The sequence below is a fragment of the Amaranthus tricolor genome, chromosome 12 (genome assembly GCF_026212465.1).
Source record: "Amaranthus tricolor cultivar Red isolate AtriRed21 chromosome 12, ASM2621246v1, whole genome shotgun sequence".
Classification (NCBI taxonomy): Eukaryota; Viridiplantae; Streptophyta; class Magnoliopsida; order Caryophyllales; family Amaranthaceae; genus Amaranthus; species Amaranthus tricolor.
Genome location: NC_080058.1, coordinates 8,952,262 through 8,966,607, shown reverse-complemented (window position 1 = coordinate 8,966,607; position 14,346 = coordinate 8,952,262). Strand labels below are relative to the sequence as shown.

At 31.3% G+C, this 14,346-nt stretch overlaps 1 protein-coding gene across 1 annotated transcript; it reads left to right on the top strand.

Annotated features, from left to right (window-relative positions):
- The first annotated feature begins 5,601 nt into the window (after nucleotides 1-5,601).
- On the top strand, nucleotides 5,602-13,114 carry LOC130796721 (probable linoleate 9S-lipoxygenase 5). Its single transcript, XM_057659091.1, has 9 exons — nucleotides 5,602-6,130; nucleotides 8,228-8,520; nucleotides 9,124-9,367; nucleotides 9,549-9,881; nucleotides 9,969-10,054; nucleotides 10,764-10,871; nucleotides 10,972-11,279; nucleotides 11,372-11,635; nucleotides 11,927-13,114. The coding sequence occupies exons 1-9, from the start codon at nucleotides 5,719-5,721 to the stop codon at nucleotides 12,675-12,677; spliced, it is 2,799 nt and encodes a 932-aa protein (XP_057515074.1). The 5' UTR covers nucleotides 5,602-5,718; the 3' UTR covers nucleotides 12,678-13,114.
- Nucleotides 13,115-14,346: the final 1,232 nt, after the last annotated feature.

The window sequence follows — 14,346 nt, the reverse complement described above, 5'->3', positions numbered from 1 at the left end:
TCTTGGAGCCTCAACCATTAGCTTAAGCTTTTGGTTGAGTTGGTTCCTTGACAAGTTCGATTACAAAGTTGAGTAGATATCGAACCGTCGTGTCTATTTTAAACGCCTCTCATCATGAATCAATTTGTTTCCTCTCATAAAACTTCATAAGTACAATTAGAAAACTCAAAACAACACTTAGCTAAACTAATTTAAACCTTGAATGAACCAAGTCACCAATCACAAACACTTAATATTATCATAATAATACACTTCTTAACTTATGAATTTGGAGGAGTTGAGTGACCTGTGAAGCATTAATTATCATTATCTCCTTCTAATTAAGAAATAATTAGTTTCTACTAATAATGAATTAATGCTTAAATTACTGTTAATAATTAGACGTAAAATTAAAAAAATTTAAGCTGCTGTTTTAGTCTTGAAAATGTACGACTTTCTACTCTAACAAATTGCATCTCATCTTCGTGCTGACTGCCGGGTGCTTACACAGACACAGCCAGCACAACATATGTTTACCAATTACACCGTATTATTCCAAGCAGTATATTTATATTATTAGAATATACCCAAAACTGGACAAACAAAAATAATACTTTGTTGAGGTGATTAAAATAAATTCAACATTTCAATATTAATTTGACTTTGTAATCAAACTTAATTTAACTTGATTTCAAAATGAATTTAAAATTATATAAAAATTAATTAGCACACAAAACTTAATTTTAGACTGACTCAAAATTAACTCAAGCGATGACTTGAATGAACACCCCTAAATTTACTCTAACACATTTTTTTTGTAAAGAAAAAAAGTTTTCATTCCAATCAGACAAAGTACATCAAAGACCAAGGGTTTCAAACCAAACTATACCCAACTTCCTGGAAGGTTCGTACAAACCCACTATTAGAGGTGTTCATTTGAATGATCGGGTCGGTTCTGGACGTGTGTTATTCGATTTAGTTGTATTTCAGATCGATTATTTTTTGGATGCGTGTTACGACGGGTCACAATCGGGTTAGGTCGGTTAGTCATGGTTCGGTTGAAGATCAATTATTTGAGCTATCGGGTTAGCATCGGTTCGGTGTCGTTTGAAGTTCGTGTCGAGTAGTCAATCGGTCTCGGACTGTCATCGGTTGATAATTGGTTCGGTTTTAATGGTACAGATCGGGTTCGGGTATTATTTTCCAGTAGAATTCGGCTGCGAATTACTAATTACTATAGATCGAGTCAATATCATATTAAGTTGTTAGACATTTTTAATTGATGATAAGATTCCCCTTAGTTAAAGCAAAAAAACTTAAAATACAAATCAGTTAATGATTATTACTTTGTTACTTTTACTTGTTTGACTGTAAATTAAAATTAAAGTTTTATCATTTTTCATCTAATTCGATTAAAAATAGTTAAATAAACATTGACCACTGATTATTAACTCTAAATATATGAAACTCTGTATGTATAAAATTTAATTTATTAAAATTTCTATTACTTTATTAGATTAACTAATAAGATGATTGAATATGAGTCGATTATACCTCTATGTTAAAAATTGGTTCAGGTCCACAGCATTTCGATTAAAAATTAGTTCGGGTTTTAGCCGGATCAAGTTCGGTTTTGAGCATGATTCGGGTCGGGTATGACTCGGGTTGGCCACTATTAGGCTTGAGTAATCTCGGTTAACGGTTATATGTCGGTTATAAAAATGGTCGCAATTTGGGTTTGATTTACGATTTTCGGTCGTAAATCGGTCCAAGTGCAACTTCGGTTCGAATAATGTTGATTCAATAAACCTAAAAAAAGAAATATATTTTCGGATCGGTTAACTTTCGGTTCGGATTTTCGGCTCGGATCACATTTGAACATCTCTACCCACTATTCATTTGCAATAGTTGGAAAGAACCTCAGGGAGGCTAAAACCATATAAACTACTGTCTAATTTCTCTAAACTACAGATTAATTTGAAATTTTACAGGGTACAAAACATTAAATCTAATACGAATTTGCTGACGAATGAAATACATGAATTTATCAACACAACTCTAACACATTAGTACTATGTCTTTTTACAGTTAATATTAATAATGAAATTTTCTTTCATTGTTGTTATTTTAAATAGCAATTTTAAAGGCATTAATGAAATACATTATTGTCATGGCCCTCACTGCATGACTGGTACATATATAGAACCATTAATTAAATTGGGTTGGTGGAGACTTGTAAGATTATTTATTTTTTTAAGTCAACTTAATGTCCAATGAAATAATTTATTTCTATATATTTAAAAAATTAAATAAAAGTTGTTTGCATTTTAAAATTTGCATACAATAATAAATTAATGATAGTTTGCTATCTTCTTTTTTCATCATCAAATTTTGTTTGCTATCTTCTTTAACTTATCTCATCAGTTTGGAATAAACGCTGGCTTTATTATCATGAAGACATCAACATATAAAAATTAAATGAAATAAATATAGGTTTAGAAAAATAAGTTTTCTAAAGATAAGTCAAGTCTTCTAAAATAATTTCTTATCTAAAGTATCATCATAATTAATTTCTATCTCTTAAATAATGCAATTAGTGATTTTTTCTTAAATTATAATATTATTTTGAATCATTTTTCCTATAAAATAAGTTGCTATAAAATCTTATTTTTATTAGAGTATATAACATACTATGAGCCTTAACCATTAGCTTAAGTTTTATAGGCGGTACAAAAGAAAATAATAACAAAGGGATCATCCATAAAAGTGACATATTGTCTAACAAATTATTTATCGGGTTATTTGTATTGCAACTTTATTATTTTTTATCTATCATCGTCTTTAGATCTTTTATTAGTTGATGAATGTTTATTTTTAGTTGATGTTGTTGGAGCATTTCATTAGTTGATTTTCTCCATGATTTTCTCGATGAATTATTTGTAGATTGCCCCGGTAGAATATTAATTGATGGTAGATTAATTGGACGTATATGTACGTGAATTGGTATTAGAGGATTATTAGTATTGTTGTAGAGGTGTTTATTTGGGTGATCGAGTTGGTTTCGGATGGGTGTCATTCGGTTCAGTTGTATTTCTGATCGGTCATTTTTCGGATGCGTGTTACGGTAGGTCACACTCGGGTTAGGTCGATTAGTCACGGTTCAGTTGAAGATCGGTTATTTGAGCTATCGGGTTAGCATCGGTTCGGTGTCGGTTGAAGTTCGTATCGAGTAGTCAATCGGTCTCAGACTGTCATCGGTTAATAATTGGTTCAGTTTTACCGGGTACAGATCGGTTTCGGGATTATTTTTCAGTAGAATTCGACTACGAATTAATAATTACTATAGATCGAGTCAATATCAGATTAAGTTGTTCGCATTTTTTAATTGCTGATAAGATTCCTCTTAGTTAAGGCAAAATAGTTAAAATGCAAATCAGTTAATGACTTTGTTACTTTTACTTGATTGACTGTAAATTAAAATTAAAGTTTTATCATTTTTCATCTAAATTGATTAAAAATAGTTAAATAAACATTGACCATTAATTATTAACTCTAAATATATGAAACCATGTATGTATTAAAATTTAATTTATTAAAATTTCTATTACTTTATTAGATTAACTAATAAGATGATTGAATATGAGTCAATCATACCTCTATGTTAAAAATTGGTTCAGGTTTATGGCATTTCGATTAAAAATTAGTTCGAGTTAAGTCGGTTTTAGCCGGATCAAGTTTGGTTTTGAGCATGATTCGGATCGGGTATGACTTGGGTCGGTCACTATTAGTTTCGGGTAATCTCGGTTAACGGTTATATGTCGATTTAAAAAATTGGTTGCAGTTCGGGTTCGATTTTACGATTTTTGGTCGTGGATCGGTTCGGGCACAACTTCGGTTTGGATAATACCAGTTCGATAAACCTAAAAAAGAAACATATTTTCAGGTCGGTTAACTTTCGGTTTCGATTCATATTTTCAGGTCGGGTCACATTTGAACAGTTGTATTGTAGTGAAAAGTATGGCTTTATGCACAATACTCCCTCTTATTAAGCATATGTCATTTTAAATATCTTATTTTTAATTTAGATATCTTCTTCTTTTACCATAATTGGACTCTCTCTCTCTCCTACATATTTGGTTTCAATTGACTATAAATTGGACTCTCGCTCCCCCACATGTGTTAAACCACACTGTGACTCTCTTTCTCTTACACGTGTGGTCTCATTTAACTATCTAAAAATTAGTTAAAAGTCAAATGAAATAAGTGTGGTGAATAAGAGGGAGTAATATATAAAAATGTGTTAGAAATACCTTGAATGAAAATATTGATACAATTTGATTATTAGTCGATTTATAAATACCACTAAAAAAAATAAGTACTAAAGTTTGAAGAAAATATTTAGCTTCTTAGATATCAAGGGTGCAATTGATGCTCATAACATGTGCATTCGTTAATAGATAAATTCGCTTTTCTACTATATGTTTTTTGGCATTTTTCAATATACAAATTCAATACCTTTAACTACGTACGTTGAATCGAGAAGATTTAAATTAGATTTCATATAATTATATTTTAACTTATAAATTATCGACAATATAAAAGTCAATTTGCTTAACATTAATATTGCAATTAAAAAAAAAAAACTTTTACCCACAAAAGTTACTATAGACATTCATCCATGTGTGAAAGCAGTAAATGCACTTCAACACTTTAACTTCTTTTAAGAACAAGACCCCCTATTTTTGCATTTTATATTAGGAAGTTCGGAAAATAAGTTTGCAAACTTTGCAACACAACACACAAATAATTGCATTATAAGTGTACGTTGTAAACAATCCTAGAATTGTTAATCACTTTCAATATTAAAATCCCAATTTGAATGCACTCAAAACACAAATTAGACGAGTTGAGACACACATATTTTTTTATATACATTCAATCTTAAAATTAATCTTTCTTAAATTTCCTTTTTATGTTTAAGTTTTTGGGAAAAGTATTTGATAAAATTATTTAAATAAGCAATAAAAAAATAACACGTTAGCCCACTCAATTGTTAAGTACGATACGGATATTGCTAATGAAAAGATTTGTATGATCCCTTTTCCTTAAGGTATTCAAACCTTAACTTTGGCTGAACTTGATTTATGTTAATTTTCTCATGCTCATTAAAAAAACCTTTATAGACTTATTTCAAAGCAAATATGTAGTTTAGAGATAATCGCACATTAAATACGTCATAAAATTACAATAAATCCGACACAACATAGAACCTACAATTCGCTGATACGAGAACAAAGACTCATTGTAAGCCTATTTTCTTTAGTATCTCAATTGCGAGGATTTCAATCACTCGCGACAAATTCAGATCTACTAACTTTATTATCTTGCAACGTCTAGGCTTTAAATACTACATTAACCAACAATACGACTCTTTTACACAACATCCAAAACCTCATACAATTTAATTCATGTCATCCACTTGATCATAATGACCAAATTATTAAAAAGACCATCAATATCTAAATTTTTTTTATAAAAAAAGACAAGTCATGTGGATAGTAAAGAATATACTAGAACCCCAATGCTCATTAATGTTAAAAAAATAGAATAAAGGTGTAAACGGGTTGACTAAGTTTGTAAAATTCAAGATTAGAGTAGTATATAACGAGGTATTATACACTTAGTTAAGCTAAACTCCAAAATCCAAATTAAAACAGTCATTAACACCAAGTGATTAAGATGTTAAAGATTGTAAATTGTAAGATGGCTAATCCTAAATTTCTTTCCCCACCTTTTCACTCAAAACATTCTTCAATTTCACACCTTATTTTTCACAGACATGATGTCAGTATTTCACCAACTAATAATCAGTCAAACTCAAAAAACTTTTCTTTAAAGACCAAAACTTTTGAACCAAAAACGAGACTATTACACTGTGTTAAAAGTAACACACTCATAAACTCTATTAATTGTGTGGCTGTTAGGGAGAAGGAAGTATCTCCAAATAGTGGTAAAATGGCTGTTGAAGGAACTGTTATCTTGAAGAAGATTAAGAGTTGTAGTAGTTTCATGTGCTCTGTCTTTCCTCTTCAAGATCCTTTGATTAACAAGGTTTCTCTTCAGCTTGTTAGTGCTGTTCATTCTGATCCAGGTAATCCAAAATCTGAGATGTTGTTTTTTAATAATGTTTTTAATTAGTTAAATATATAAAGTGTCCACTAATTACATTTTACAATGATTTAATAGTTTTTTAATTGAATAAATAAATGTGCCCACTAATTATTTTTACAATTATTGTTCAGTTCTGCTGATGCATCATCATCATCTGATCAGTACTGGTGAATAGTTTATTTTTACAATGATTATTTACATGTTGTTGATTAAGTAAAAAAAATGTATGAGTACTACTCTTGTTCTGTTGCTAGTAATTCTGTGTTACTTATACTAATGCCCATCAATTAGTAATTGTTTGAAGCTAATGTTGAATAGCTTTTACAATGATTTTGATGTTCTTTGGCCGTTATCGTCTTTTTTTTTTTCTTAAATTCTGATTATAATTTTTAGTGACTTCCTCCGTTCTTTTTTGATCTTCTACTTTTGATTTTTCACACATATTAAGGAATATAAAATCTTTGGGTTGTAGTGGGTATTATTTTAATTAAATAGTAGTGTGAAGTTATGATTGTATTGGAAGTATGAAATTGTAGTGGGTATTATTTTAATTAAATAGTAGTGTGAACTTATGATTGTATTGGAAGTATGAAATTGTAGTGGGTATTATTTTAATTAAATAGTAGTGTGAAGTAATGATTGTATTGTAAGTATGAGAGAGAAAATAATTATATATAAAAGAAAATGAGTACATTAAAAAAAGGGTGTTTTAAGGGGTAAAGTGGGATAAAAACTTTTTAAAAATAAAAAGTATACTAAAGTGAAAGAACTTTTGTGATAAAGAAAACGGAAGGAGTACTAAATATGATGATGATAATTGAAGTTAATGGTGAATTAACGTTAAACAGCTTAGTGAAATTAATATTTATAGATTTCATAGACCAAATCTGAGTTACCTCACTATATTAATGGTACACAAGTCCCCAGATTAGTCAAACAGTTTATTCTTTTGGTTTTCGTTGTTTTCGTTTCCTTTTTATATATTTTTTTTCCACTGTTTGAGGTTTAATATTTATAACATAATTTACAACAAATTAATAATAATATATATGAAAAGTTATTTATAAATTTTTTTTTTCTTATATAATAAAATAAATTTTGTAAAGAACATCAAAAGGAAATGGTTTGAGTAATTTAGAGTGTGATGGCTTTTTGGATACTTCCATACTATGTTGTTACCGCTTGCTAGTAGCTGTAATTTTCATGATGAAACTTCTTTTGTGGAGGTTATTCTAGTAGTATTCATTTTTGATGCACTATTTTTAGTGGTAGTTCTCATTATATTCAGTGTATTCCTCTTATAAAAAGTATTATTTCTACTAGTATAGATGATAATATTAATTCATTTTTTAAATTCATATTTTTTAAATGGCTAAGAACTTAGTCCAAAACTGATCATAATTTGCATTTTCTAATTCATGATGCGCTGAAAGATAAATAAATCATGTAACATTTATTTTTACTTTAGTATTCCAATTTAATAAAATTTAAGAAAAAAAACACCACCAATAAAAAAACAATAATCAAATCAGATGTTATGTTCGTTTCTATATTAATTTTTAAAATATCAACTTTTATATTTTTTGTGCATTATCAATATTGTAGCCTAATTGTCAAAGTAGACATTTAAATTTTGTTAATGTAGTTTTATAATGTACTTGTATAAAGGAGTGCAATATGGACTAGATTGAATTTCAAGCTAAGTAAAATTCTTCTATAGAATTGGTTCATTTTATTTTTGTTGCATCAACCTAATAATTGTAAAGTATTTTCCATTATCATATAATTTACTAATTTCCTTGCGAATTGCGAATTAAAAAAGTGAATTTTGGTCGATTTTGGGCTATTTTAGGGTCACTTTAAACGAATTGCAAATTCAAAAAACGAATTAACTAACAAATAATATTACACTGTACCATTTCCAATGATCGTATTTGATTGTACGTAAAAATACATTTACTATTTTAATATCTTTTAAAATCAATCCACAATAAATCAAATAATATGAACCAAGTTCAAACGAAACTTTCTCTAATGTCAGATAACAGAATGTTCAACTGTATTGTTTTATTTTCAGATAGCAAGGGAAAGGCAGGGAAAGTCGGAAAACGAGCATATTTGGAAAAGTTAGTCAATGATACAATTGATTTAGCTGATGATGAGTCTGCATATAGAGTGTATTTTGATTGGGATGATGAGATTTCTGTTCCTGGAGCAATTTTAATAAGAAATGAGCATAATACTGAATTTTTCCTCAAAAGCATAAACTTGAAGGATATCCCAGATCATGGAAATGTTCACTTTCTTTGTAGCTCTTGGGTTTATCCACTTAAATACTATGAGAAAGATCGCATATTTTTTTCTAACAAGGTAATCTCCAACGACTTCTTATTCATCTATCTTGGAGTTTCAACTATCAACTTAAGTTTTTGGTTGAGTTCGTTTCTTAATATGGTATTAGAGCCAGTATGAAGGGGTTGTGTTGGTGTATAATATATCTTGAGGCTTCAATTATCGGCTTAAGCTTTTGGTTGAGTTGGTTTCCTGATATATACTCCTTACGTCCCATTGAATTTGATATATAAATCTCGCCCTTACATTGATATATGCAATTGCAAATACAACAAATTCAGTTGGACGAATAAATCTTTGTTTAGGGACTTCCTTAACAAAAAGCTTAAGCTGATGGTTGAGGCCCTACAATATATTATATATTCTAACACGCCCCCTTACACAAAAGCCCTTTGGACTGGAAGGTGTAGATGCGGCATAGGCTTTCCTTATACCTGGCGCGAAATATTCCACTTCAATGTGAGGGGTGGCTAAGATTCGAATCGGTGACCTACGTCACGTAGGCTTCAGATATTATGTCAAAGAACCAACTCAACCAAAAGCTTAAGTTGATGGTTGAGGCCCCAAGATATGTTACATACTCTAATAATCTAACAGTGCTCATTTTGTTTTGTTGTCCAGACGTACCTCCCTGATCAAACTCCTGTATCACTACTGAAATATCGAGAGGACGAGTTAGACATTTTAAGAGGAAAAGGAAAAGAAAACGTAGAGCTTAAAGCTTGGGATCGTGTCTATGATTATGCGGTCTACAATGATCTTAGTAATCCAAATAAAGGTCCAGAATATATGCGTCCAATATATGGAGGGGCCGAATCTCCTTATCCACGCAGAACACGAACTAGTCGCAAGCTAATCGAGCCAGGTGATCGCTTAATCGTGTTTTCACACATCAAGTGTAGATATTTACTAGTTTTCCTATGCTAACTCTATTAACAGTTGTCTGCAATGATAAACGCTACTTAAACTACTACTTAAGCAAGCATTAATAAGTATTTAAACTGCTACACCAAACACACCCTTACTATGATTTGTCTTGTTTGCAGATCGTATTATGGAAAGTCGATTGTCAATATTCAAGGCAAAAAACGTGTATGTACCAAGAGACGAGAAATTTAGTCATCTGAAGTTGTCGGATTTTTTGGGTGATACATTCAAGTCTTTGATTCAAGGTATTGTTGGTTTGATGGATGCTTATTGTGATACAACTCCAAAAATGTTCAAAGATCTTGAAGAAGTGCTGGAGCTGTACGAGGGCGCAATCAAGCTTCCGCGAGCTGCATCATTCAGGAAAAACATCCCAACCAAGTTTCTGAAAGCCCTCTTTAGAAGTGATGGTGGATACTTCCTGAATTACCCAATACCTGATATAATCAAGGGTAAACATACATACAAATTACAAAGCTATTCACTGATTAAAGAATGACTTTGGGTGTGTTTTTAGTGTCTTACATTTTCTGGTGCAGTTGACAAGTCTGCATGGAAGACTGATGAAGAATTTACAAGGCAGATGCTAGCTGGTATACATCCTCTTATCATTCGCCGTTTGGAGGTATTAAGAATACATTTTGGGTGTGTCTGATGTATGACTTTTTGGTTGGTTAAACAATAAAAAAGAATAAACACTCCAGCGAAACCGGAAAATTTACTTTAAATAGCTTTTTCATTGGCTATTAGTTTTTACGCATTTTTTCTCTAATAAACAACCAGTAACTAATTTTTACAAACTTATCCATTACGACTGGGTTATCATTCAATACCTCCGGCTAGTCAAATTTGTTAACAACACCAGCTAACAGTTTTAGTTAACAATCATTCTTTTTGTCCACACATAGAAACAAAAACTAAGGTGAAAACTTTGGATATCTTGTTGAAAAATCTAGAGTGGATCATGGACCTGAATTTCTGGTCTGTTTCATCTCCGAACCATGCCAAATTTTGTCGGCGTCAGAGTCAGAGTCAGAGTCATCAATCCAGTATCTTGCAAGTCAGGGTCCGAGGGAGGAGTGTAGCGGACAAATCATATCCGTACCCCCTCCAAGGAGAGGACAAAGATAAATGCCCGCACTCAATTTTGTGTTGACTAAAAAAATTAGATCAGCCCCGGATAAAACCCAAAATTTCTACCAAAACCTAGAACAAATCGGGTTGGCCAAGTCATGATCGATTTTCTCTAATGCAAATTTGTGTATTCGTTCTCAGTAAAAGTTATGTAACAAGGTGCAGGCAGACTGTTTAAAGAAATATCCTCTTTACTGCAGGAGTTTCCGCCAGTAAGTAAGCTAGATCGGACAATATATGGAAACCAGAACAGTACAATTACGAAGGAGTGCATAGAAGGAGATCTAGATGGTTTAACTGTGGAAGAGGTAACAATAGCATGTTAGATTACTCATTAGCACCTTCTCGAATTTGAAACATATTGTAAAACTTTCTCATGTGCTACATTTTCGTTTTGTACTTCGACAGGCAATCAAAAGTAATAAGCTATTCATATTGGATCACCATGACACGGTTATGCCATTTGTGAGGAGAATCAATCTCGAAACTCCTTCTAAGGTTTACGCCACCAGGACACTTCTCTTCTTAAAAGAAGACGGAACTTTAAAGCCGTTGATAATTGAGTTAAGTTTACCACATCCAGAAGGCGATAAATTTGGCGCTGTTAGCAAAGTATACAAACCATCTAAAAATGGCATTGAGGCCGGTTTATGGATGTTGGCTAAAACCTACGTAACAATCACCGATTCTGGTTACCACCAACTTATTAGTCACTGGTATTAAGTCTTCTGAAAATAAACTCAATTTCATATTATTTGCATCTTGATTTCTATTTTTAGTAATGCGTTTATTTACTATCTTTTCATAGGCTACACACTCACGCAGTGATGGAACCATTTGTAATTGCTTCGAATAGACAGTTGAGTGCGCTCCATCCGATTTACAAACTTCTGCATCCTCACTTCCGGGACACAATGCCTGTTAATGTTGTAGCGCGCCAGATTGCTTTGAATGCTAAGGGTTTGTTTGAGGCAGCAGTCTATCCCCAACAGTATGTAGGGCCATGGACATCTGCACTGTACAAGGACTGGGTGTTTACTGAGCAAGCCCTTCCTAGAGATCTTATCAAGAGGTATACTATCCAATATCTAACTAAGTTATTTGTGATGTATACGTTTTATAAACGAAAAATCCTAATGCTAGACTATTAGTCTATAACTAATAACTAAAAGGTACACAATAACAAAATCAATGAACGGCATCAGGATGGCTTGAACACTCATCTCTGCATGAATTTTGAACCCACTCGACTATTACTTAGGAAGGCCCGAGCTATGACTTAGGAAAGCCCGGACTTAAATTCTCTTGTGATTTATTGTAATTATGTTTTAATAAAGTTCTGTTTTTTATTGTCTTCATATAGAGGAATGGCAGTCAAGGATTCAGAAAGCCCGAATGGATACAAGCTAATAATCGAGGACTACCCATATGCTGTTGATGGGCTAGAAATTTGGGCTGCTATCGAGGATTGGGTGAAAGAGTATTGTTCGTTTTACTACAAATCCGATGACATGATTGCAAGCGATCATGAACTACAAAAGTGGTGGAAAGAAATCCGGGAAGTAGGTCATGGTGACAAGAAGAACGAGACGTGGTGGCCCGAAATGAAGACCTTTGAAGAGCTTACAGAAACTTGCACAACCCTTATTTGGGTGGCTTCTGCTCTTCATGCAGTAGTCAATTTCGGGCAATATCCTTACTCAGGATATATGCCTAATCGGCCTACTATCAGTCGTCAGCTGATGCCAGAGCCAAATTCAGACGATTATAAAAAACTCGAGAAAGATCCAGACCATGTATTCTTGAAGACAGTAACTAGCCAACTTCGGACACTAGTCTGCCTTTCGGTTATAGAGCTCATTTCGAGACATTCTGAAGATGAGGTTTATCTCGGACAAAGAGAGCCTGGTTGGACGTGTGACACTCAACCGTTGGAAGCATTAAAGAAATTCAATGCACAACTAGAGAAGATTGAAAAGAAGATTCTAGAAAGAAACAATGACCCGAAACTTAAAAATCGAGTTGGTCCTGCTATGTTGCCGTTTACATTACTATGCCCTTCAAGTGGCGTAGGGATCACAGGCAGGGGAATTCCAAACAGTGTGTCTATTTGAAGCTTTTATTCAAGTATTTTTTGCACGTTTTGTTAGAGTATATAACATATTTCTGGGCCTAAACCATAAGTTTAAGCTAAAGGTTGAGGCCCCGGTATATATTATATACTCTAACATGTTCAAAAATAAGTTGGAATTTATTGGATTATCATAGGTCGATTTTGCATAATTATCGTAAAATAAGATTGTTTGGAATAATTAAGGAGCCAAAATTGTGATTAAGGTCACAAGAGAGATAAGGTTGTGTAGAAAACAGATACATATATAAGTGTAACAGTACATGAAAAGTTTAGACATGAGTAAATGTTTCTTGTAAGGTGCATTTGTAGATGATATTGTAAGAAAATAATGGTTTTTTGTGCTTGGGAATTACTTTAATGTGCAAATTCAATTGATGTATGAGAGAAATTTGTGATAAATAGAAATTTGTGATTGTTTTGTATTTGGATTTTTATGCTCAAATTTTGATAAACTCATTAATATTATATTAATAACTAGTATAAAACTTGTGCAATACACATATTTTTTTATATGAAATTACCGGATAAAGAAAATATAAAATATAAATAAATCTAAAACTAATTGATAATCAAGTCTAAAAGGATCTCTTCATTGACTACTACTTTATATGGTTATAAATAAATGTGCCTATCTTCGACCAACTAAATCTTAATGTTATAATAACTTCCTTAAAATTAGTATTAAAATTAAATAATAGACAATTAAAAATAACTTATAATTATATTAGTTTAAATGAATAGCTATTGGAATAAGGATATACCAATTCAAATTGTACAACAGAATGACACAAAATAATACGTTTTTTTGATATAAATTCTAAAAAGCTATATTTTATAAAACATATTTATCATAGAATGTGATCTATAACATTTTTATCACATAGTTCAAAATTGTTTATATATAAATATATTGATTACATATTTATAAGATATATCAATGTTGAAAATTCTTAAATTCAATGATAAAAATCAAATACAAAGAATAGCTAATTTATCTCTAATGTCATATAGAAGGATTGTATACAAAACCGAAAGAATCCTTTGTCATCATTTTATGTTTTACTCTTGTTTTACAAATCAATATCTACTCTACAAATCAACATCCAAATCTATATCATTTTTGCAAAATTGCATAATAATTGTCTTGCCTTTTCTTGTTTGGGGTGACTATTTATCTTGCTATTTGTTTTCAATTGTCGTAATCTCTTTTGATAAGAATATGATATGTCCTCTTTCCCTTCTCATACCCTAATTATAACTTTTATGTGAAAAATATAGTATTCACAATTATGATACAATATGATAACATACTTTCATAATATTGACTTTTATAATGTGTAAGAAAAAATACAGTCAAATGGGACCTTGTTAGAATGATCTAATAACATACTTTCATAATATTAAGGTGAACTTGCTAATAATTCCCAAAGAAAATTGATCAATAATAATAATAATAATTATGGTGATGATTACGATAATCATGACAACAATGATAATGATTCAAAATTTTACTCCCTTCGTTCTCTATTGTTCTTCCCATTTGAAATATTCCACATCAAGAAAAAAGAAATTTAATTAATGCTTTTGACACATATTTATATGATAAAATATATTCATGTGAGATCTCGTTAGATTCATCTTAATGTATA

Excerpts from the sequence above, each read along its gene's own strand:
- LOC130796721 (XM_057659091.1), top strand. The coding sequence starts at position 5,719 with ATGTTAAAGATTGTAAATTGTAAGATGGCTAATCCTAAATTTCTTTCC. Across the intron at positions 9,368-9,548 it reads TCGCAAGCTAATCGAGCCAG|ATCGTATTATGGAAAGTCGA; the intron begins GTGATCGCTTAA and ends TCTTGTTTGCAG. Across the intron at positions 11,636-11,926 it reads CCTAGAGATCTTATCAAGAG|AGGAATGGCAGTCAAGGATT; the intron begins GTATACTATCCA and ends GTCTTCATATAG.